The sequence below is a fragment of the Chiloscyllium plagiosum genome, chromosome 51 (genome assembly GCF_004010195.1).
Source record: "Chiloscyllium plagiosum isolate BGI_BamShark_2017 chromosome 51, ASM401019v2, whole genome shotgun sequence".
NCBI lineage: Eukaryota > Metazoa > Chordata > Chondrichthyes > Orectolobiformes > Hemiscylliidae > Chiloscyllium > Chiloscyllium plagiosum.
In genome coordinates, this window is record NC_057760.1 from 4,425,580 (window position 1) to 4,451,814 (window position 26,235).

Consider the following 26,235-nt stretch of genomic DNA (forward strand, 5'->3'; position numbering starts at 1 on the left):
GGAGGGGAAGTTGGGAGAAGTTTGTGTGGCATGGGCTTTACTGGGGCTATATGTTTCTGTGGGGTGGGACCAGGGATCATTGGGGATGGTGGGGGAGAGGTTAACATCTGGGGGTGAGGAACTGGGATCAGTGGAGGATGGTGGTGTGTAGGGGTAACATCTCTCTGGGGTGGGAGTCAGGATGGTGATATGTGTGGATAACGCCTCAAAGGGGAAGTAAGTGTAATGACCGCGAGGGTGGGGAACGGGGTCAATATGGGATGAGGGTAATGTTCTAGATGTAGGTTTGCATGCTAAGCTGGAAGCTTCGTTTTAAGATGTTTCGTCACCATACTAGGTAACATCTTCAGTGAGCCTCCAGCTGAAGCACTTGTGGTGTAGTCTGCTTTCTACTGATATTTTTGGGTTTCCTTGGGTTGGTGATGTCAGTTCCTGTGGTGACGTCAATTCCTGTTCTTTTTCTCAGGGGTTGGTAAATGGGATCCAAGTCAATGGGCTTGTTGATAGAGTTCCGGTTGGAATGCCATGCTTCTAGGAATTCTTGTGCCTGTCTTGTTTGGCTTGTCCTTGATGGATGTGTTGTCCCACTCGAAGTGGTGTCCTTCCTTATCTGTATGTAAGGATACTAGTGAGTGTGGGTAATTTCTTTTTGTGGTTAGTTGATGTTCATGTATCCTGGTGGCTAGTTTTCTGCCTGTTTGTTCAATGTAGTGTTTGTTACAATTCTTTCAAGGTATTTTGTAAATGACATGACATGCAAATGACATCAGATGACAAAACGTCTGAAAATGAACCTTCCAGCTCAGCAAACAAACCTACATCCAGAACCTCAACCTGAGCTACAAATCTTCTCAAAACTCGCGAATGGGGATAATGTTTCTGTGGAGGTTGGGAATAGGGATCGGTGAGGTGTGGGTGTAAGGCCTGTATGGAGGGGTTGGTGAGCAGGGATCAGTGGAAGTGGAGCTAATGTCTCAGTCGGGGTGTCACTCCCTTCTGTTTCCCTGGTTCTGAGTGAACCCTGGAGCTTGTGGAAAGTTGAACTCTCTCGCTGCTGGCCCAACTGTTGACTGAGGACCTTCCACTCTTCCAAAGTAATGCCCTTCCACCTGCCGACCCCATGGTGGTGCTCCCAGTGATTAACAAAATGAGAAAATAAATGAATAAAAATTTATTGGAAAAAATACGGATAGAGGCTGGCAGCCTCATTCAGAGAGAGAAAGACTGAAGTTATCCCTTACCCTTCTTTGCATTCTCTTGTTCCACACTCATTCTATTCCTCCTCAGCCTTCCCTGCTCACTCCTCCATCTCTTTCCACTTCCCTCACACTCCCCATTCCTCAAGCATGCTCTTAGTCACTTCCCATCTCCCTCATTTACTCTCAACACTTCACTTTCCCCTCAGTCTCTGCCTCCCTCTACTGCTCCCCCTCATCCTCTCTCTACCCCCACCCTTCTCCATTGTGTATCCTCACTACCTCCCTCTCCCCCTTGTGTACCCTCACTATTTGGAATGGTTTACTCTGTGGACGAATGTAAATGGCAAAGTAATAATATTGTGTCAATCAATGAGATTGATGAACTCTTAATTACAAAATCAATCTCTCTCTTTTCTTCATTCCCCCAATCCTTTACATCTGTTAGACCCGAGCAGGTTCACACAATCTGTTCTCTCTCTCTCTGGCCATGCCTTGATGGTTTTTTATTATTATTCTAGGCTATTGGAGATAGTGACATTGAGGATTAGACAGCAGCTCCCTCCAATAGGCTTTCTGTCAATACAATTGCTCACGTCCCTTGCTTAGGAAGTGACATATGTCAATAACTTTATCGGTCATCTGCTTCCTTTTAGCAAACAATGTTTAGCAAATGCACAAAAGGGTTGTGTCTCGTGCTTTGTCGCTTTGCAGACTCCACAGTTGGTGCACACACCATCCTTTTCTCATTAACATGCCACGCCAACAGCTTCGAGACTTCACCAGAAAAAGAGATGCCCTTGACAAAGAATTGGGATTGAAAAGGAAAGTCAAAAGGAGTTGGAATCCTCATAATCATGCAACAGAAACCACCAGGAAATGAAGCCTGATTGAATTTTGTTATAACCACACCTAGACTCCATTCTCAGTTACACACCCTGTCTGTTTCAGTCCAAGATTCTCTTATAGTACACTCTCTGTTATACTGTCAGCATACACAACAGGAATAACACTGATAGCTGGTCTTGAATTGCAGAGGTTGGTGGGGGTGGTTGGCAGTTAGCTCAATAGGCAAAACGGTTACTGGTTTGGTCACTGAGATACACACCGAGGGAATGGAATAGCCACTGTTTACAAAAACTGCCAAGCAACAGCTGACGGTGAAGCCTCAGCAAATAAGAGGGCAAGGATCTGTCTTGGGAAAGTGCACAAATGACTAAATGACTTGAAGTGCGAACAGCAGGAAGCACTGGTTTTGTTCATTTGTGGGATGTGAGTTACACCCTTAACTGCCCCTGAGAAGTTAATGGTGACTCACCTTCTTAATATAGCTGAGTGATATCATAGAATCCTTACAGTGTGGAAAAAGGCAATTTTGCCTAACAAGTCCACACCTACCCTCTGAAAAGTAACCCACCTAGGCCCATTACCCCTACCCTATTACTCTACATTTATACCTAACTAATGCACCTAACCTACACATTCCTGAACACAATGAATAATTTAGCACGGTTAATTCACCTAACCTGCACATCTTTGGACTGTGGGAGGAAACCCACACAGAGACACAGAGAATGTGCAAACTCCACACAGACAGTTGCCTGAGGCTGGAATTGAACCTGGGTCCCTGGTGCTGTGAGGCAACAGTGCTAACCACTGAGCCACCATGCATTGTTCAAATACTTCAAAATGCAGCTGAAAATCAACCACCAGTTTTGTGATATTTCTAAATTTGACGAATGCCACATAAATATTTGGGTAGGTAGATGTGTTGCAGCTGTACCATGTATGGGATGCTTGTGGGATCCATGGTGACCACATGTTTTAGTCTAAAAGGTTTGTTCCTTAACTTTAAACAATGATCCCTAATCTCCCACCATCAGGAACACGCTTCCTGCATCTGACCTGTTTAGTCCTGTTAGAATTTTATATGTTTCTATGAGATCCCCTCTCAGTCTTCTAAACTTCAGTGAATACAATCCTAACTAACTCAAAACAAAAAATACTGGAAATCACAACAGGTCAGGCAGCAACCATGGAGAAACAGCAAGCTAACATTTTGAATCTAGATGACTCTTTATCAGAGTTCAATCACCCGGCCATCCCAAGAATCAATTTGGTCAACCTCTGGAAAGTGGGAGCTGTTATCATTGTGATGATCTTTGTTTCAATGGTGCTGGGACTCATAAGACTAGAGCTTTAGAGGGGGCTTTAAAATAACTTTAATAGGAAGATGGAGGAGTCTCAGTTCCTGTCACATAAATCACAAACAGTCAGCATGTAACTAGAGATGGGCAATGAGTACTGGCCCACTCAGCAATGCCCACATTCCATGACTGAATAAAATAAAAGATACAAGTGATTAGAAGGATAAAAGTTAGGAAGTCGGCCCTACTCTACTGGACATGATTGAGATAACATCTTTAATACTATGTAGTGTTTTGGTCTCCAAACTTATTAAGGAATACACTTGTACCAGACACAGTTCAGAGAAGGTTCACTTGACTAATTCCTGGAATGAAAGGATTGTCTTATGAGGAAAGATTGAATAGGTTGTGTTCAGACTCATTGGAGTTTAGAAGAATGAGAGATGATCTTATTAAAACATAATTGGTTCCAAGAAGGTTTGACAGGGTGGATGTTGTGAAGATGTAACTTCCTGCTGGAGAGTCTAGAACAAGGGTACAGTTTAAAAATAAGAAGGGGATGAAGAGATATTTCTTCATAATATCAGAAGAGTTCTCAGTATTTGGAATTCCCTTCCCCAGGGAGCAGTGGAGGCTGGGTCATTGAATATGTTCAAGGCTGAGTTGGACAGTTGTATGATTGACAAGAGAGTCAAGGGCTATGTGAACAGAAAGGAATATGAAGGCCACAATCAGATTAGCCAACTGAATGCAAGAACAGACTCAAGGGGCTGAATGTGTGGATCTAGAGTCAAGTGTGGGTCACACTGGTTAAGGATAACTGATCCTACTTTAAAGGACATTAATGAACCAGATGGGTGTTTACAAAAATCCAAAGGTCTGTGGTCATCATTTTCTGAAATTGGCCTTTTTAACCAAAGGTCATGTGATACACTGAATTAAAAGTCCTCAATTGCCTGTTGGGTGAATTCATGATTCTGGGACTGGAGGGTTTGAGCTATAGGGAGGGGCAGAATAGGCTGGGGCTATTTTCCCTGGAGCGTCAGAGGCTGAGGGGTGACCTTATAGAAGTTTATAAAATCAGGAGGGGCATGGATAAGATAAATAGACAAGGTCTTTTCCCTCGGGTGTGGAAGTCCAGAACTAAAGGGCATAGATTTAGGGTGAGAGGGAAAAGATATAAAAAGAACCTGAAGGGCAACTTTTTCTCACAGAGGATGGTGCGTGTATGGAATGAGTGCCAGAGGAAGTGGTGGAGGCTGGTACAATCACAACACTTAAAAGGCATCTGGATGGGTATATGAATAGGAAGGGTTTAGAGGGATATGGGCCACATGTTGGCAAATGGGACTCGATTATTTTAGGATATCTGGTCAGTGTGGACGAGTTGGACTGAGGTTGGGAGTGATGATTGAGGATTCATACCTGAGTTAGCCAGAGCCATGGCTTTCAGTGTCACAAACTCTTCCTTGTCAAGCTGAAGCTTACGGTATTTTGTGATCAGTTGGAGGATTGTGCAATATAGGTCAAGTAATCCAACCACTCGACACTGTTCCCGCTCAAGGACTAAATTATCAGCATAAACCAATCCTTCTTCATAGGGCAGTGAGCGGAACACAAGCCCCAGGATCAGGACCTCCATCCAGGCACTCTGCAGGAGACCCATCTGATCTCCCAACGAAAGGGCGGAGAAACCTGGGTAGAATCGAGACAAATTGAGATCAGTGAACATTTTTGCAAGCTGCCACTTCAGGAAGTGTCACATTGAGTGGTGTCCCCTCAGGATTGGGTGTCCTGTCCTGGGCTGCCCATTCTGCCAATCAACATCGTGCTGGCAGCTTGTCCCTTCCTGCTGGGACTGTGCTCTCCTGGAGCTGTCTGAACCTGATCCGCTCCCATATTCCAGGAAGCAGGCCAGATCTTCCAACCTGGTAATTGATGGGAAGAAATGAGGATGGGCAGTGGAGGAAGAGGTAAATGTGGAAGGAGGGAAAAGCAGGGACTGAGGGAGAATAGAACAGATGCTGTTTGACATGGATGGGGGATACTGGGGTGCAAAAGGTGCAGGGGTTGGGAGAAAGAGTCATAGTGAGGATAAAGGGAGAGAAGGATAAGTTTTGGGGGAGGGTGCATGGGGTGGTGAAGGGACCCTGGGAGGAGAAGGGAGTGAAAGCATGGAGGGAGGGGTAGTGTTGGAAAGTGGGTGAGCAACGGGATGTGGAGCGGGTGAGAAAGGGCTCTAAAATCTGATGTATGACCTTTTGAAAACGAATGTTAATTTAAAGCGTGGGTACAAAATCTCTCAAGATGACACACCCTTGTTTACCAAGAACACAAAAAGTACTGAGTATCAAAATATAGACTCAGCATTTTTAAGGTGTGCAAAAATAAGAAATCTTCCTGAAGCATTAAACACTGGCATCTGCATTCAGATCAAACTGACCTCCAGATGACAGTTTTCATTTCAGCTCCATCACTGGACTTACACATGGCTGGGGAGTCCAGTGAGGATACCGGTGATGCAGATCACCCTCAGTATTAACGTTTACTGATTACTATCTGCACAACATCTCTGTATCTGGTCCCAAGTGAATCTTATTTTCATTTTATTAGCTGATTAATACAAAACAGGGTTTAGAAAACATTAATTAACAGATAGTAATCAGGAAATCAGTAGAAAGGAGATCAGAAATGGACAGTGACAGACAGTAAGGTCCTTCACAAGCATCAACATTTCTGCCTTAAAAGTTTTAAAGTGAGGTGCATGCTCACACTCACACTTATACAGACAGTCACACACTGTCACAGATACACTGTCACGCACATACACACTCACAAACACACAGTCACACTCAGTTACACACATTCATACTCTGACTGCCACACACACATCACAGTTAGGCTCACACTTATTGGCATACTCTCAGACAGTTGTGCATAAGAACCATCAGAACGAGGAGCAGGAGGAGGCCACCCAGCCCCTCTCGCCTGCTCTGCATTCAATACAATTACACTTGATCTCATCTCAACCTCAATTCCACTCCCTCCTCCAGTAAGGGGGCCAAAATTGTACACAATACTGTACTCCAGATGTGGTCTCACTAAAGGCATATACACTTCATTACTTTTGCTCACTACCCCTTTAATAAAAATGCCAAATATCCATTCGCCTTCTTTCTAACCTGCCATAGGTACATATTAATTTTCTGTGATTCATGCACAAGGACACCCAGATCCCTCCGTATCGAAGCACTCTGAAGTTTCTCTCAAATAAGTTGCCTATATTTTTAACCAAAACTTCATATTTATCCACATTAAACTTCATCAGCTCCAACAGAAGAATCAATCCCTGCTAAACAGCTTTCAAGTTTACACAATTCATTCATTTCCCAATTAGTGGGTCACTTTCAGATTTAATTAGTTCTTTCAGGCAATTGAAAAACAATTTACACTTAGCCAATTATTATTTGTGTTATTATTTATGTGTTGAAGCTAAAGTTAGGTTGGGTTTGGAGGGGTAGAATACATTTTGGAAAGTGAACCACATGGAGTGAAGGATATGGGGTGGGGATTTGAGGACCATAGGAGCAGAAATTAGGCCATTCAACCCATCGAGTCTACTTTGCTCTGCCATTCAATGATGCCTGATAAGTTTTTCAACCCCATTCTCCCGCCTTCTCCCCATAACCTTTGATCCCCTTAACAATCAAGAACCTACCTATCTCTGTCTTACTGAATGATCTGCCTTCTGGGGCCTTCAGTGGCAATGAATTCCATAGATTCACCATTCTCTGGCTGAAGAAGTTTCTTCTCATTTCCATTCAAAAGGACCAATTAGATAGCCCCTCATCCTTCTAAACTCCATTGAGTATAGACCCAGAACCCTCAAATATTCCTCATATGTTAAGCTTTTCATGCCTGGAATAATTCTCGTAAATCTCCTCTGGCCCCACTCCAGTGCTAGTACATCCTTTCGGAGATAGGAGGAGAGGAGATATAGGGAATGGGGCTGACAATGGGGTAGGACCCTCAATAGCAGGGAGGCAAGTACAAGGCTGGAAGGAGATATAGTAAACAGAAATAGTAAAGTGAAGAGACAGGTCAGGCTGGAACATGACAGGGAGTGAGGAATGCTTGTTGGATTAAATTGCATGTATTTCAATGAAAGAAAGCTGACAGGCAAGGCCACTGAACTCAGAGTGTGGACAGACACTTGGGACAGAGATATTGTAGCCATTACAGAAACATGACTAAGGGAGGGACAGGACTGACAGATTAATATACCAGGGCACAGGTGCTTTAGGTGGGATAAAGGTGCTGGAAGGAGGGGAGGGGGAGTTACATTTTTGATTAAGGTGAGTATCACAGCAGTGATCAGAGATTAAATAACTGAAGAATCATCCAGTGAGGCTTTGTGGGTGGAGCTAAGAAATAAGAAGGGGGTGGTGACGCTATTGGGGTTGTACTATAGGCCCCCAAATAGTCAACAGGAATTAGAGGAACAAATATGCAGGGAGACTGGGAAGACTTGCAGGAGTGATAGGGTTGTCATAGTAGAGGATTTTAATTTTCCTAACATAGACTGGGACTGCCAGAGCGTTAAGGGCTTAGATGGGGTGGAATTTGTTAAATGCGTTCAGGAAAGTTTCCTCAAGCAGTATACAGAGGGTCCTACTCGGGAATGGACAAAACTCGGCCTGCTCTTGGGAAATAGGGCAGGAGAGGTGACAGTGAGGGAAGACTTTGGTACCAGTGATCATATTTCTTTTAGTGTGTAGGAGACTGAGAGGGGATCTTATAGAAGTGTATAATATCATGAGAGGCATGGATAGGTTGAATGCACTTAGTCTTTTTTCCAGGGTTGGGGGAAATCAAGGACTAGAGGGCATCATAGAATCATAGAGATGTACAGAAACAGATGCTTCAGTCCAGCTCAGATGCCTTTTAAACATTGTAATTACAGTTTAAGGTTGGAGGTGAAAGGGGAAAGAATAAAAGGGAACCTGAAGAGCAATGTTTTTTAAAAGGGTGGTACGCATATGGAATGAGCTGTCTGCAGAAGTGGTTGAGGCGGCTACATTAATAACATTTAAAAGGCATTTGGACAAATAGATGGATAGGAAAGGGTTAGAAGGACATGGGCTAATTGCAGGGAAATGAGGCTAGCACAGATCAACATTTTGGTCGGCATGGACCAGTTTGGGCCAAAGGGCCTGTCTCCGAGGTGTGGAACTCCATGACAATGAATCAATAGACAATAGGTGCAGGAGTAGGCCATTCTGCCCTTCAAGCCTGCACCACCATTCAATATGATCATGGCTGATCATCCTTAATCAGTATCCTGTTCCTGCCTTATCTCCATAACCCTTGATTCCACAATCCTTGAGAGCTCTATCCAACTCTTTCTTAAATGAATCCAGAGACTGGGCCTCCACTACCCTCTGGGGCAGAGTATTCCACATAGCCACCACTCTCTGGGTGAATACGTTTCTCCTCATCTCTGTCCTAAATGGTCTACACCGTATTTTTAGGCTGTGTCCTCTGGTTCGGCACTCACCCATCAGCGGAAACATGTTTCCTGCCTCCAGAGTGTCCAATCCTTTAATAATCTTATATGTCTCAATCAGATCCCCTCTCAGTCTTCTAAACTCAAGAGTATACAAGGCCAGTCGCTCCAGTCTTTCAGTGTAAGGTAATCCCGCCATTCTAGGAATTGACCTCATGAATCTACGCTGCACTCCCTCAATAGCCAGAATGTCTTTCCTCAAATTTGGAGACCAGAACTGCACACACTACTCCAGGCGTGGTCTCACCAGGGCCCTGTACAGCTGCAGAAGAACGTCTTTGCTTCTATACTCAATCCCTCTTGTTATGAAGGCCAGCGTGCTATTAGCCTTCTTCACTACCTGCATGCTTACCTTCATTGACTGGTGTACAAGAACACCCAGACCTTTACCTAAATTGATTCCATTTAGGTAGTAATCTGCCTTCCTGTTCTTGCCACCAAAGTGGTATACCATACATTTATCCACATTAAACTGCATCTGCCATGCATCTGACCACTCACCTAACTTGTCCAGGTCACCCTGTAATCTCCTAACATCCTCATCACATTTCACCCTGCCACCCAACTTAGTATCATCAGCAAATTTGCTAATGTTATTACTAATACCATCTTCTATATCATTAACATATATTGTAAAAAGCTGCGGTCCCAGTACTGATCCCTGCGGTATCCCACTGGTCACTGCCTGCATTCTGAAATGGAGCCATTTATCACTACTCTTTGTTTCCTATCAGCCAACCAACTTCCAATCCAAGTTAGTACTTTGCCCCCAATACCATGCGCCCTAATTTTGCTCACTAAGGAAATGAGGAGCAGGTAAGACTGGTGGTGTTGAATAAACATACAATAGGGAACAAAAGTAGGCCACTTGGCTCTGAATCTGTTCCACCAACTGATAAAATCAAAGCTAATCTGAGTTGAACCTCAGTTCTACATTCCTGTGTGTCCCTGATATTCTTTCATCCCCTCAGTCATCAAGAATCTATTGACCTCTGCCTTGATCTGCAATTACCGCCTTTTGAGGAAGGGAATTCCAAAGATCTTCAACTTTCTGAGAAATAAAACATTTGTTTTAAATGAGTGCCCCCTGATTTCTTACTCCTTGCCAAGGCTCCTCAGAATTATATATGTTTCAATTAAGTCACCTCTGACTGTTCTCCATGCCAGAGGATACACATCCAGCTTTTCTAGCCTTTCCTCATAGAGCAACCCAGTCAATCCAGGGATTAGTCCAGTAAACCTCTGAATTGTTGAACTTTAAATGGTTTGGTGAAGGAGTGAAAGATTGAGTAGGAAGTCACAAGATGTTGGTGCTTGGTGATCTTTACAAGACACTTTTGGATGAATGGGGTTCAGGTTCAGCTCTGACTCTATCACACTAACACTAACATTCAGAACTTGTGGGATCTTTTCTGAGGTCACAGAAAGTAGTCAATATTTGCAAAGATTAATTTAGAGTCAGCACTTTCAAGAACAGTAGGAATTTTTTGTGTAGAAGCAGGAAAGAAAAATTAGAAATGAAAATGTAAAGAATGCTCAATATTAAAGTCATCATCAGGCGGAATTGTAATCCAGCACAATCTGCAATCTCATAGCTCAACATCTCCCAAACCCAACCAATGTCATCAGCCAGGGGGACCAACCCTGTTTCAGTGGACAGTTAGGAGGGCATGCCAGGAGCAGCACCAGACATATCGAAACATAAGGCATCAACCTGGTGAAGCTAGCACACAGGACTACTTATGTGCCAAACAGGATAAACAGCAAGTGATAGACAGAGCTAAGCGATCCCACAACCAATGGATCTGACCTAAGCTCTGCAGTCCTGCCACATCCAGACACAAATGTTGGTGAATAACTTAACCACTTACTGGAAGAAGAGGCTCCACAAATATCCCCAACCTCAATGATGGCAGATATGTGGTGCTGGAAAAGCACAGCAGGTCACGCAGCATCTGAGGAGCAGAAAAATCAACATTTTGGACCAGAATCCTTCATCCAGCCCAAAATATCGATTTTCCTGCTCTTCGGATGCTGCTTGACCTGCTGTGCTTTTCTAGCACCACGCTCTCAAAACTGATCTCCAGCATCTGTAGACCTTACTGTCTCCTCAATGATGGGGGAGCCCAGCACATCAGTGCAAAAGATAAGGCTGAAGCTTTCATAATATGCTTAAACCAGACGTGCCGAATGGATGATCTCTCTCAGCCTCCTCCAGTATGCCACAGCATTACAGTTACTAATCTTCAGTCCTCGTGATATCAGGAAACGGTTGGAGACTGAATACTGTAAAGGTTATGAGTCCTGACAACATCTAGCAATAGTAATAAAGATTTGTGCTCCTGAACTTGCTGCACCCCTACCCAAGCTGTTCCTGTATGATTGCAACACTGGCATCCCCCGACAATGTGGAAAATTGCCCAGTTATGACCTGTACACAAAAAGTCAGGAAAAATCCAACCTGGCCAATTAATGCCTCATCAGTTCTGCCAGTGAGATTCAGCTTCTGATCTCATTATACAGGTTGGTTCAAACATGGACAAAAGAGCTGAATTTCAGAGGCAGGGAGAGAGTTACAACCCTTGACATCAAGGCTTTATTTGACTGAGTGTGTTATCAAGGAGCCATAGCAAAACTGGAGTCGATGGGTATCGGGGAGAAATCTCCCTGCTGAATGGAGTCATAGGAAGATGGTTGTGGTTGCTGGAGATCAGTCATCTCAGCTCCAGGACATCTCTGCAGGAGTTCCTCAGGGGAGTGTCCTAGGCCCAACCATCTTTAGCTGCTTCATCAATGATCTTCCCTCCATCATAAGGTCAGAAGTAGGGATGTTCGCTGATGATTGCACAATGTTCAGCGCTTTTGGCAACTCCTCAGAGCCCATCTCCAAAGGGAGCAAGATTTGGACAATATCCAGGTTTGTGCAGGCAAGTAACATTTGTGCCACATAAATGTCAGACAACGATTACCTCCAACAAAAGAGAATCTAGTCATTGCTCCTTTACATTCAATGATATTACCATCACTAAATTGCCCACAGTCAACATTCTGGGGAATATAATTGACCAAAATTGGACTAGCCATATCAGTACAGTGGCTACAAGAACAAGCCACAGTGTACAAATCCTGCAGCAAGAACCTCACCACCTGACTCCTCATAAGGCACAAGTCAGGAGTAGGTCAGAAGTCACACGACACCAGATTGTAGTCCAACAGGTTTATTTGAAATCACAAACTTTCTAAGCAATGCCCCTTCATTCACCCCAGTCCAACACTAGCACCTCCACACCAAGTCAGGAGTGTGAAGGAATACTCCTCATTTGCCTGGATGAGTGCAACTTAAACAGCACTCAAGAAGTTAGACATCATTCAGGACAAAGCAACCCACTTGATTGCCATCACATCAACAAATATCTATTCCGTCCACTGCCGACACTCGATAGCAGCAGTGTGTACCATCTATAAGATGCACTGCAGAAATTTACCAAGGCTCCTCAGACAGCACCTTTCCAAACCCACAACTACCATCCAAAAGGGCAAGGGCAGCAGATACATGGGAACGCTACTGCTGGCAAGTACCCCTACAAGCCACTCACCATCGTGACTTGGAAACATATCACTGTTCCTTTAGTATTGTTGGTTCAAAATCCTGGAGTTCTCTCCCGGCAGCATTTTGGTCATTGTTGGCAGCAGAGTATTGAAAGAGGCAGCTCATCACTGCCTTTTTAAGGGCAATGAGGAATGGGCAATAAATGCTGCGCCCAGCCCATTAGGCCCACATCCCATGAATGAATAGAAAAAGTGATTGATTTGAATGTCAGTAAGATGAATGGCCTCGTGCTGCTCCTATTTTCTATACTCTTATGAATAAAAAACCAGATTGTACCAGTTCTGGTTTCTATGCCCTAATAGCCCAAGGGTTTGAATTGATTCCCAACATTTCTTCAATATTTGTGCAGTGAGTGGAAAAACATTCTTCTGATGCAAGTACTTTTTACATGAACTGGGAGGCTCACTTATTATACTTCACAGTCTAGCTTGGCTGATTCCATCACACAAACATGTGAAACTCAAACACACTCACACATAAACACTTTCACACACATTAACAATGCTAATGCACACACTAAAGTAAACTTATACTCAAACAACACAGCCCCTGACACACACTCAGAGAAACATACTAAGAAACATACATATAAATCACATAAACAAACAGAAATGACATGCATGCGCACTGAAACACACTAACATACACATTCATTCAACATGATTCAAACTTGCTCACATTGGCATTGTGGCTCAGTGGTTAGCACTGCTGCCTCACAACACCAGGGACCCAAGCTCGATTCCAGCCTTGGGCGACTGTCTGTGTGGGGTTTGCACATTCCCCCCCCAACCTCCCCGTGTCTGAGTGGGTTTCCTCTGGGTGCTCCGGTTTCCTCCCACAGTCCAAAGATGTACAGATTAGGGTGCATTGGCCGTGGGAAATGCAGGGAAAGGGTATGAGGGTAGGTCTGGGTGGGATGATCTACAGACATTTGGTGTGGACTCAATGGGAGAAATGGCCTGCTTCCACACTGTAGGGATTCTATGTATATAAAAAGCATACACAAATGGAAGGTTCTTGATGACACTATGTTGACCCCAAAGTGTCTATTCGTGGATTATTGGTACCTGGGACATGTTTAGCCCAATTAATGATGACAACCAGTTCTCTGTCCACAAGGTCACAGAGTGTTGTGAGGACTTTGACATCATTCTCAGGAGCAGTTGGGTCAGCCATAGCGTAGATCTTGTCTGGTTCCACCAATAGCAGATGGGAAACAATTTTATTCCCTAGAAGAAAAATTAAAGATTTTAATTGATGACCTATCGCCCAATGTCTTGATTGACGGGTCTTTATTAGAACATAGAACATAGAAAAGTACAGCACAGAACAGGCCCTTTGGCCCACGAAGTTGTGCCAAGGATTATTCCTGATCTAAAATAAAATAACCTAACCTACGCACCCCTCAATTCACTGCTGTCCATGTGATTGTCCAGCAGTCACTTAAATGTCCCTATTGACTCTGCTTCCACCACTACAGCTGGCAACACATTCCATGCATTCACAACTCCCTGCATAAAGGACCTGCCTCTGGCGTCTCCTCTATACCTTCCTCCTAATATTTTCAAATATGACCCCTTGTGCCAGTCAATCCTGCCCTGGAGAAAAGTATCTTGCTAGTGACTCTATCCATGCCTCTCATTACCTTGATCAGGTCACCTCTCTTCCTCCTTCTCTCCAGAGAGAAAAGTCCGAGCTTAGTCAACCTCTCTTCGTAAGACAAGTCTTCCAGTCCAGGCAGCATCCAGGTAAACCTTCTTTGCACCCTCTCCAAAGCCTCGTATCTCTCCTGTAATAGGGTGACCGAACTGGACAAAATATTCCAATTGTGGTCTCATCAGGATCTTGTAGAGCTGCAGCAAGACCTCACAGCTCTTAACTCGATCCTCCTGTTAATGAAAGCCAAAACACAATATGCTTTCTTAACAACCCTATCCACTTGGATCGTAACTTTGAGGGATCTATGCACTTGAAAACCAAGATTCCTCTGTTCCTCCTATATTCAGCATTCAAGTTTGACCCCCCAAAATGCATCACTTCACATTTATCCAGGTTGAACTCCATCTGCCATTTCTCAGCCCAGCTCTGCATCCTGTCTATGTCGCGCTGCAGCCTGCGATAGCCCTCAATACTATCAACGGCACCTCCAACTTTTGTGTCATCGACAAATTTACTCACCCACCCCTCAACCTCTTCATCCAAATCATTTATAAAAACGATAAAGAACAGAGGCCCAAGAACAGGGCCCTGCGGGACACCACTCACCACTGACCTCCAGGCAGAATACTTTCCATCTACAACCACACTCTGCCTCTGTCAGCCAACAAATTGTGAATCCAGATAGACAAATCTCCCTGTATCCCATATCTCCTGACTTTATGAATAAGCCTGCCATGGGGAACCTTATCAAATGTCTTGCTGACGTCCATATACACCACATCCACTGCTCGACCTTCGTCAACCTGTCTCGTCACCTCCTCAAAGAATTCGATAAGATTTGTGAGGCATGACCTGCCCCTCACAAAGCCATGCTGACTGCCTTTAATCACACTATGCTTTACCAAATAGTCATAAATCCTGTCCCTCTGAATTCTTTCCAAAACCTTGCTGACCACCGACATAAGACTGACTGGTCTGTAATTCTTGAAAAGAGGAACAACATTCACCTCCCTCCAATCCTCCGGTACGACTCCCGTTGAGAGTGAGGAAGCAAAGATCTTCACCAGCTTAGCAACCTCCTTTCTCACTTCACAGAGCAACCTAGGATAAATCTGGCCTGGCCCTGGGAACTTATCAATCTTAATGTTTGCCAAAATTTCCAGCACATCAACTTCATCAATCTTGACCTGCTCAAGCCTGTCTCCCAGCTCCTCAAAGTTCTCTTTCACAACAAGGTTCCTTTCCTTCCTCGGATGCTGCCTGAACTGCTGTGCTTTTCCAGCATTACTCTAATCTAAACTCTGGTTTCCAGCATCAACAGTCATTGTTTTGATCTTTCCTTGGTGAAAACCAAAGAAAAAATCTCATTTAGGGATTCCCCTATCTGTTCTGACTCCCGCACAAGTTCCCTACGCTATCCCTGACTGGCCCTACCTTCTCCCTGATCAATCTCTTATTCCTCACATATGAGTAAAATGCCTTTGGGTTCTTCCTAATTCTTCCTGCCAAGCCTTTTTCATGCCCCCTCCTGGCTCTCCTCAGTCCATTTCTGAGTCTCTTTCTAGCAAGCCTGTAATCCTCTAAAGCTGTGCTAGATCCTTGCTACCTCCACCTTACGGAAGCTGCCTTCTTCCTTTTGACGAGAAGCTCCTCTGTTCTTGTCATCCAAGGTTCCTTAATCTTACCCCTTCTTACCTGTCTCAGAGGAATAAGTTTGTGCATCACTCACAACAACTGCTCCTTAAACAGTCTCCACATGTCTGCTGTGCCCTGTCTGTGGAACAATTGCTCCCAGTCTGTACTTCCCAACTCCTGTCTGATAGTGTCATAATTTCCTTTTCCCCAATTAAATATCTTCCCTTGGTAACTGCTCCTTTCCCTCTCCAAGGCTATGGTAAATGTGAGGCAGTTGAGGTCACTGTTACCAAAGTGTTCTCCCACCATGAGATCTGATACCTGTCCTGGCTCATTGTCGAGCACCAAATCCAGTCATCCAGTCCAGTCAGCAACACACAAAGGCTCAGTCTATGGGAGAAGAGACTTACTGCCCCTTGACCCTTGCAACTTTCTGACTCTCATTACCTTCTGACCACACATCATTCTATCTCCACTTTCTCCTCGGGTGAACTCTTTTCCAAGATACATTTTTAAGCACCTTTTTGAATTTCTTGTGAACTTCTGGAGCTGAGAGAATAATTGATTCCTTCAGGGAAGTATTCAATAAAAATGAAGCTGAGGAGGATGCAATGTCATGAGGGTCAAGCAGTGCAATGGGATTCGCTTTCAACATTCCATTAAAGAACCATCCCAGAGATGATGGGTTGAAAGACCTCCTCCTGTGCAATCGGTCTGTGTATTCCAAGTAAAGATGCAGTTAAACTCCTCATTGGCAGCACAAGTGGCACAGTGGTTAGCTCTGCTGCCTCACAGCGCCAGAGACCCGGGTTCAATTCCCGCCTCAGGCAACTGTCTGTGTGGAGTTTGCACATTCTCCCCGTGTCTGTGTGGGTTTCCTCCAGGTACCCTGATTTCCTCTCACAATCCAAAGATGTGCAGGTTAGGTGAATTGGCCATGCTAAATTGCCCACAGTGTCAGGTGAAGGGGTAAATTTAGGGCAATGGGTCTGGGTGGGTTGCTCTTCGGAGGGTCGGTTTGGACTTGTTGGGCCGAAGGGCCTGTTTTCACACTCTACGGAATCTATTCATTTAAATCACACATTTGTACTCCAGTCAGATTTCATCTTGGTTAAGGGGGGAATGCAGGATGCTGGCAACAATGTGGTACCAACAGCAACAGCTTCCACAAACCTGCATTCACAGTTTAATTGCAACTCCTTTGATGGAAGCAGGAATTATCTGAGGATCCAGCACTGGACATGTACCTGATTTTTTGCTTGACTGACAACATTGAGAGTTGAGATATCCAACAGTCGACTCCTCAAAGCAACGCCTGTACTTCTGTCGCCCCCCCCTCACACGGTCGAGCCGTACACCTGAGGGCAAGAAAGCAACAGTGACAGCAGCCAAACCATGTACAGCAAGATCCCATCAACTGGAAAGTGAGCCAAATAAGCAGTTCATCTATTGTTGCTAGTCTCAGCAATTCCAATTATTTTGACACAGAAACGTGGACAACAACCCTGTCCTTCTGATAGTTAGTCACGATGTAGAGGTGCTGGCATTGGACTGGGTTGGACCAGTTCAGAAGTCACATGACACCAGGTTATATTCCAACAGATTCATTTGAAATCACAAGCTTTCGGTGCACTGCCTCATTGTCAGGTGAATATTAGTATCAAAGGACATTTTAATCCAATGAAGAAGGAGCTAAGCCCATAATTTAACACTTCATCCCTCACCATACCCACACCCCTCACAGTATCACTCTGATATACACCACACCTCTCACTGTAACACCCTGATATACACCACACCCCTCACTGTAACACTCTGATATACCCCACACTCCTCACTGTAACACTCTGATAATACCTCACACCCCTCACTGTAATACTCTGATGTATGCCATACTCCTCACTGTAATATATTGACATAACCCACACTTCTCACTGTAACACTCTGACATACCCTACACCCACCACTGTAATGCTCTGATATACCCCACACCCCTCATGGTAGCACTCTGATATATCCCACACCCCTCATAGTAATATGCTGATATGCCCCACACTTCTCATTGTAATACTCTGATATACACCATACCCTTCACTGTAATACTCTGATATACACCACACCCCTCACTGTAATACTCTGATGTACTCCACACGCTTCACTATAATACTCTGACATATCCCACACCCCTCACTGTAATACTCTGATATACACTACACCCCTCACTGTAATACTCTGATGTACTCCACACGCTTCACTATAATACTCTGACATATCCCACACTCCTCACTGTAATACTCTGATATACACCACACCCCTCACTGTAATACTCTGATGTACTCCACACGCTTCACTATAATACTCTGACATATCCCACACCCCTCACTGTAATACTCTGATATACACTACACCCCCTCACTGTAACACACTTATATATCCCACACCCTTCAGTGTAGTACTCTGATATACACCACACCCCTCACTGAAACACTCTGATGTACCTCACACCCCTCACTGTAACACTCTGATGTACCTCACACCCATATGACTACAAGAAATAGGACATGAGTAGGACATTTGCTCCTTCAGACTTGGTCTCCCATTCAATATGATCACTGCTAGAACTTTATTTTCCTCTTGATCAAGAATCTATTTCAGCCTTAAATATACACAATGACTGTCTCCATGGCTGTCAGTGGCAAGGACATACAACTCCATTTTGGTTAATGATGATAGAACAGTACAGTACATTGCCGCCCTTAATTCTGAGACTCTCCCATGAGGAGAAACATCGTCCTCCATCTATCCTGCCCTGCCAAGCACTTTAAGAATTCTTTATGTTTCCTAGATAGAAGATGGCAGCAGGATTAAACATTCAGCCCCTCAAATCTGCTTCACCATAAATAGGATCATGGCTGATGATTGAGTTCAAGACCGAAACCCTGCCTTACCCTCATTCTTGATCCCCTGCGCCATCAGAGCTATATCTATTTCCTTCTCAGAAACACAATGTTTTGGCCTCAACCACTTTCCGAGGCAAATAAATCCACAGGCTCCCCACTCTCTGGGTGAAGAAATTTCTCCTCATCTCATTCCTAAACGATTTACTCCTTATCCTTAACTTTGACCCCCGGTTCTGGACTCCCTCACCATTGGGAACATCCTTCCTGTATCTAAGCTGTCTAGCCCCGTTAGGATGTCAGAGGCTTCTCTGAGACCCTCCTCTAAACTCCACTGCATAACAATAAAAACGTAGAAAATAGGTGCAGGAATAGGCCACCTAGCCCTTCAAGCTTGCACCACCATTCAATATGATCATGGCTGATCATGCAATTTCCATACCCCATTCTCACTTTCTCTCCATACCCCTCAATCCTTTTAGCCGCAAGGGCCACATCCACATATATCTAGAGAATTGGCCCCAACAGCATCCTTTTGGAGAGAATTCCAAAGGTTTACAACTATCCACATGATCTTTCATATCTCGTTCCTGCACAGCTTACCCCTTATTCTTAGACTGTGACCCCTAGTTCTGGACTTCCCCAACATCAAGAAAATTCTTTCTGCATCTAGCCTGTCCATCCCATCAGGATGTTTCTTTAAGATCTCCCCTTTTTCTTCTAAATTCCAATGAATATAAGCCCAGTCACTCCAGTCTTTCCTCTCCAGTCCTGCCATCCCGGGAGTCAGTCTGGTGAACCTTCACTGGACTCCCTCAACAGCAAGAATGTCCTTCTTCAGACTAGGAGGCCAAAACAGCACACAATACTCAAGGTGTGGCCTCAACAAGTTCCTGTATAACTGCAGCAAGACAACCTCACTCCGACACTCAAATCCTCTCGTCATGAAGGCCAGCATGCTATTAGCTTTCCACCCTGCCTACTGCAGCTGCATGCTAATCTTCAGCGACTGTTCTACCATGACATCAGGTCTTGTTGTACCTCACCTTATCCTAAACTGCCACCATTCAGATAAAAATCTGTCTTCCTGTTTTTGTGACCAAAGTGGATAACCTCACATTTATCCACATTATAGTGCATTTGCCAAGTATTTGCCTACTCAGGCAGTCTGTCCAAGTCACCCTGCAGCCTCTTAGCATCCTCCTCACAGCATACTCAGGTGAGTGTCATCTGCAAAATTGGAGATCTAGGATTCAGTTCCTTCGCCCAAATCATTAATGTATATTGTGAACAGCTAGGGTCCCAGCAGTGAAGCCTCTGGTACCCCACTCGTCACTGCCTACCACTCTGAAAAAGACCCTTTTATTCCAACTCTCTGCTTCCAGTCTGCGAACCAGTTCTCTATCCATGTCAATTCACCCCCTCCAAGACCATGAGCTTTAATTTTCCTTACTAAACTGTTGGGTGGAACCTTGTCAAAAGTTTTTTTGAAAGTCCAGACACACAATATCAACTGATTCACCGTTATCCACTCTACCAGTCACGTCCTCAAAAAATTCCTTAAGATTTGTCAATCCCTGCTGACTTGGACTGATTCTGTTACAGCTTTCCAAATGCTCAGTTATTACATCCTTAATGACTGATTTCAGCATTGTCCTCAACACCAATGTCAGGCTAACCAGCCTATAGTTCCCTGTTTTCTCTTTCCACTTTTTTAAAAAGTGGGGTTACATTAGCTACCCTCTGAGCCATTGGAACTCTCCCAGAGTCTATAGAATGCTAGAAAATGTTCGCCAATGGGTCTAGGGCCACTGCCTTAAGTACTCTGGGATGCAGAGCATCAGGCCCTGTGAATTTATTGGGATTTAATCCCATTAATTTCCCCAATTCCATTTTCTGACTAATAAGGATTTCCTACAGTTCCTCCTTCATGCTTAACCATCTGTCCCCTAACATTTCTGGAAGATTATTTGTGTCCCCCTTAGTGAAGACAGAGCCAAAGTATTTGTTCAACAATAACATCCTAACAAACTCATCTCATACGTCAATCCTGCCACCCCCAGGAATCAATCTGGTAAACTTACACTGCATTCTCTCAAGCAAGAAAAGTATTTCTCAGTTTTATTGAGACCAGCTCTCTTCTAAACGACAGTGAGTATAGTCCCAGCTTCTTTAGTCTTTGCTCATAAGACAATACTTCTACACCAGGAATCATCCTAGTGATCCTTCTCTGAACTGTCTCCAATGAAATTATTAGATCAGATTAGATCACTTACAGTGTGGAAACAGGCCCTTCGGCCCAACAAGTCCACACCGACCCGCCGAAGCGCAACCCACCCATACCCCTACATTTACCCCTTTAACCTAACACTACCGGCAATTTAGCATGGCCAATTCACCTGACCCTGCACATCTTTTGGACTGTGGGAGGAAACCGGAGCACCCGGAGGAAACCCACGCAGACACGGGGAGAACGTGCAAACTCCACACAGTCAGTCGCCTGAGGCGGGAATTGAACCCGGGTCTCTGGCGCTGTGAGGCAGCAGTGCTAACCACTATGCCACCGTGCCGCCCTTATATCTTTCCCTGAATAAGGGGACCAAAACGGCCGACTGTATTCCAGATGTGGTCTCACCAGTGCCTTGCACAGTTGCAGTAAGACTTTCCCTACTGTTATACTCCAACTTCCATTAAGCTTCCTGACTCCCTATTGCATCTGTGTGCTAGCTTTCTGTGTTTTGTGCACAAGAACTCTCAAGTTCCTTTGTATTGCAGATTTCTGCAGTTTTTCTCCATTTAAATTATACTCTATTCTTTTGTTCTCTCTTCCAAAATGAACAAATTCACATTTACCCAAATTATACTCCATTTGCTAACATTGTGCCTACTTACCTAACCTGCCTTAACACCTCAGGTAAAGGAAGAAGGGAGGCCTGCAGATGCTGGAGATCAGAGTCGAAGAGTGTGTTGCTGGAAAAGCACAGCAGGTCAAGCTGCTTCTGAGGAGCAGGAGAATTGACATTTCGAGCATAAGTTCTTCATCAGGATAAGATCTTCCTGATGACGAGCTTATACTCGAAACAACGACTCTCTTGCTCCTCGAATGCTGCCTGACCGGCTGTGCTTTTCCAGCATCACACTCCTCGATCTCAGGTAAAGGGCAAGGTTAAGACAGTTGGATCTCCATGGTAACCTCAGCTAGTCTGGGAAGTGACGTCTGTTGTATTACAAACCAGCCTTCCAGCCAACTATGGTAAACAGCCACAGGAGGAAAAACACACTTGCCCTTTTCTTCTTCCTTCTTCACCATCCAAGGTTTGAAACTTTCTTTCCAAGTTAAACAGCGTTTCCCTTGTACTTCTTTCAATCTAGTCGACTGCTCACAATGTTTCTCCATTACATTGGCAACACCAAATGCAGACTGGGTGACCATTTTGCGGAATACCTTCACGCTCTCTGTAGGATTGGCTGCAACCTTCCAGTTACTGGTCATTTTAATAATGTACCTCGTTCACACATTAACATTTCTATCTGAGGCATCCAGTGATGCTCCAGTGAAGCTCAACGTGATTTTCTACCAGGGTTCAGGACTTAACTTTGAGTTCACAAAATTCAGCAAATTTACATTGTCCTCCATTCGGATTACAACCTGCCCTCCCTCACCTTCTCACCCTCCCTGTGTGTCTCCCCATTATTTGATAGGACAGTACAGAGGAAGCTTTACTCCGTATCTAAATATGTGCTGTCCTTGTCCTGGGAGTGTTTGATGGGGATAATATAGAGGCAGCTTTACTCTGTATCTAACCCCATACTGTCCCTGTTTTGGAGTGTTTGATGGAGACAGTGTAGAGTGAGCTGTACCACATACATGAAGGGTCAAAAAGTGTGGCGCTGGAAAACTCAGCAGGTCAGGCAGCATCCGAAGAGCAGGAGAATCAACAGTTTGGTCATTCCTGATGAAGGGCTAATGCCTGAAACATTGATTTTCCTGACCGGCTGTGCATTTTGTTATGGAGGTGTAAGGGGTAGTGTACCTTAAAAGCTAGCAGAACTATCTGACACAGCACAATGAACAAGGTAACAATGTAACATTTGGTTGAACAGCTAGATCAGCTGGGTTGCCTGGAGACAAAAAACAATTCAAATTTGGCCAATCAGTTTAAATTATGCCCCAAAATACCAAACTCCAATCAAGTTTAACAATATTAAGACCAATGAAATGATCTGATGTTTTGGGGTATAAAACTGGAAAAAAATGAACAGTTGGGAGGAGAACTGCTAAAGACCAACAGGTGGAGGTTGCTAGTAAGAACTCTGAAAGGTCTGGAGAAGGAGTTTGCACAGAGAAAAACATTGACACCGACCTGGAGAGCAAATCTACAGAGGAAGATACAAAGAGAAGATTTGACAGCTGCCTGGTTTTGAAATTTGAATTTTTCTGTAAATCTTAATTGGGGCTTTTATTGAACCAGTACTGTAGAGGGGAAGGTAAAAGATAGGTTTAGATAAATGTGTTGCAAATAGTTGTTAGTTAATTCTTCTCTGTTAGGCTTTAAAAAAAATTAAAGTTGCTACTTTTTACTTTAAATAGGGACATTTTGGGATAGTTCTTTGCGTCTCGAATTTTCACAGATTACAGCACCAGGTGAATCTTTTCTGTGTGCCACGTGTAAATTGGCAGAGGGGTTTACTCCATGTCATAACAATTTCCAGTGCCAAAGGTTTTGACTCTGATCTCTAGCATCTGCAGTCCTCACTTTCTCCACATACTTGAAGGAGTAATGACAATAATGCACTCTGACATCTCTGGGAGTGTTTTCTGTGGTTGACTATCTGAATGTAAAATTATCTTTGTTGTTGCCCCTGAGGTGGAGAGAGAGAGGCAGCCCTGAGACCTGTGTCTTTTGGGTCTCCTGGATGAAGAAGGTTGAGGATTGGATTGTGGGTTTACAGGGTAGAAGCAATACTTCCGAGAAACACGCTCATCACAAACACGTTATGATGGTGTCAATCTGCCATTGGTAAAATCTCTGGTTACGTATCCAGATGGACTTTGTTCACATATAAAGCTGGCTGGTGAGACTGTAGGGGTCCACTGTACAAGGCTTTCACTAAGACTGTTAGCAGTTAGCTTGCATCTGCCTGGGGTTGGCGTTTAGGTACCGGGCTGTGGTGAGTTAGACTGTGTGCGTGTGTGTGGGCGCGTGTGTGTGGGCGCGCGCGCACGAGAGAGAGATGTGGGGGAGCTGAGCTGGGAAGCTACATTGAGAAAATGCAAATTCAATTATGTGCTTCTTCCCAAATGAGATCAGTGCCTTTAGGAAGAGAGGTGACCACCTCTTTCTGCACGGATAATAATTTAATTAGCTGCTTATCTCACAGGCTTCACCCACCAGCAGTCATCTTCCAGGGAACCACATGACCAACTGCATTCCATTTCCTCATTTAGCAAAACTCACTCATGTGCCTCAGCAATTTGTCCCAAACCCTTCATTTACGCGAAGTTACAGCTGCGTGTGTATTTCTCTAAGGGGATAGGGCGCAGTGAATCAATTCAATAAAAATGGTCTATTTACCTTCCTTCATCATACCCACTTTCAGACACTTCATAAATCTACATGATTGACAGGATTTCCGTCTGCGTTTAGTTATTTCACACTCATTTCTGGCAGGGCAGCTGTAGTCAATGTTACCTGCAGGAAAAGAGACAATTAGAAGGTACAGATCTTCACATGTAGACCCTGATGCTTCGATGGACCCTCACAGACACTGACTGTGTCTAATTCTGGCTCACTTTCTATCTGACTCATTGTCTCTTTTCTCCAACCCCACTTATCACGGTCATCCCTCTGCGAACATCTCATTCCTTCGACTCCAAACCGTGTGCACTGCAGCTTCCAACTGCACAAAAATTGGGCTTTCAATTTGTTTGGTCCCTGCCTTCAATTTTACTATAAATTTCTCCACTATCCTCTTCTCCTTTAAGAAATTCCTTAAAATTTATCCTCTTGAGCCTAGCTTTCAGCTAAACTGCTTTTCCTATGGCTCAGTATCAATTTTCCTGATTCTCTCTGTGCAATACCGTGTAGTATTTTACGATCTTCACAAGGCTATGTAAAAGTGTTTCGGCCTGTCTCTTACACTGTTTCATTCCAACTATCTTTCTCTCATCCAATATTTAATTGAAGTAAAAGGAAATAGTCCACTTTTAGTATTGTTGGCCTGTGTGCCTCTAGTACACATGTACAAAGAATAAAAGTAACTATCAGACTGAATCAGGTTATAAAGGTTCATCAAATTCAGCCTGACTCAATGCAGATTCCCATCCCTCACCAGACACCCTTTGGATGCTGATGAAATCACAGAACGGAGATCCCATATGGAGCAATATTTTTACTGTTTATGGTCATCAGTGGTACGATCAGCATTAAATGCCCATCTCTAATTTTGCTGGAGATGGTGGGGGTAAGCTGTTTTCTGGCACTGCTGTGGTCTGTAGCAACACCCACAATGCCCTTGGGGAGGGAATTCCAGGAATTTGACCCAACAACACTGAAGGAACGATGAAATATTTCCAAGTCAAGATGGTGGGTGACTTGGAGGGGATCTTGCAGGGGTGGTGTTTCTATGCATCTGCTGCCCTTGTCATTCTAAATGTAAGTGGTTGCAAATTTGTAAGATTCCTGGTAAATTACTACAGTTGCACCTTGATGTTACATGCTGCCTTCTGGTGCCTTAATTGTGGAAGGGTAACTGGTAAAGATGGTTGAAGTGGTGCCAATCAAGCAGACAACTTTATCCTGATGATGCCAAGCTTCTTGAGTGTTGCTGGAACTGAACTCATTCAGGCAAGTGGGGAATATTCCATCAGACTCCTCATTCATGCCTTTAAGGCAGTGGGCAGGCTTTGGGGAGTCAGGAGGTGAACTGCTTGCTGCAGCATTGCCAGTCTCTAACTTGCTCCTGCAACCATTGTATTGAATTGATAAGGTTCAGTTGAGTCTCTTGTCAATGGTAATCCCCAGGATTGTGAGGGATTCAGTGATGGTAAAACCATTGATCATTGAGGGACAATGTCACTTATAGTCCCTGTGAATTATGAATGTCACTTTACATTCATCAGTTAAAGCCTGAATGAATCCAATCTTGCTGCATTTGAACATGGAAGCCTTCAGTATCCGAGGAGTCATGAATGGTGCTAAACATTGTGCAAATATCGGAGAACATCCCCACTTCTGACCTTATGATGGAGGGAAGATCATTGATGAAGCAGCTGAAGATGTTTGGGCCGAGGACACTACCCTGAGGAACTCCTTCAGCGATGACCTGGAGCTGAGATGACTGACCTCCAACAACCACAACCATCTTCCCATATGATTCCAACCATTGGGGAGTTTGTCCCTTGACACTCATTGATTCCAGTTTTGCTGGGACACCTTGACGCCACACCCGGTCGAATGCAGCTTTGGTGTGAAGGGACGTCATAGTCACCTCACCTCTGGAATTCAGCTCTTTTGCCCATTTG

The 26,235-nt window shown here is 44.2% G+C and overlaps 1 protein-coding gene across 2 annotated transcripts in view; it reads right to left on the reverse strand.

Annotated features, from left to right (window-relative positions):
* LOC122544743 (estrogen-related receptor gamma-like) overlaps nt 1–26,235 on the reverse strand; it is a 39,647-nt gene that overhangs the window by 1,146 nt on the left and 12,266 nt on the right. Inside the window, exons 4-7 of one of the 2 annotated variants that reach the window (XM_043684062.1) lie at nt 24,287–24,403; nt 17,061–17,171; nt 13,587–13,748; nt 4,769–5,038 (exon numbers count right to left, since the gene is read on the reverse strand). In XM_043684062.1, the coding sequence (XP_043539997.1) occupies nt 4,769–5,038; nt 13,587–13,748; nt 17,061–17,171; nt 24,287–24,403 (660 nt within the window). The remainder of the gene's footprint in view (nt 1–4,768; nt 5,039–13,586; nt 13,749–17,060; nt 17,172–24,286; nt 24,404–26,235) is intronic. The other variant, XM_043684063.1, reaches the window with a different exon arrangement.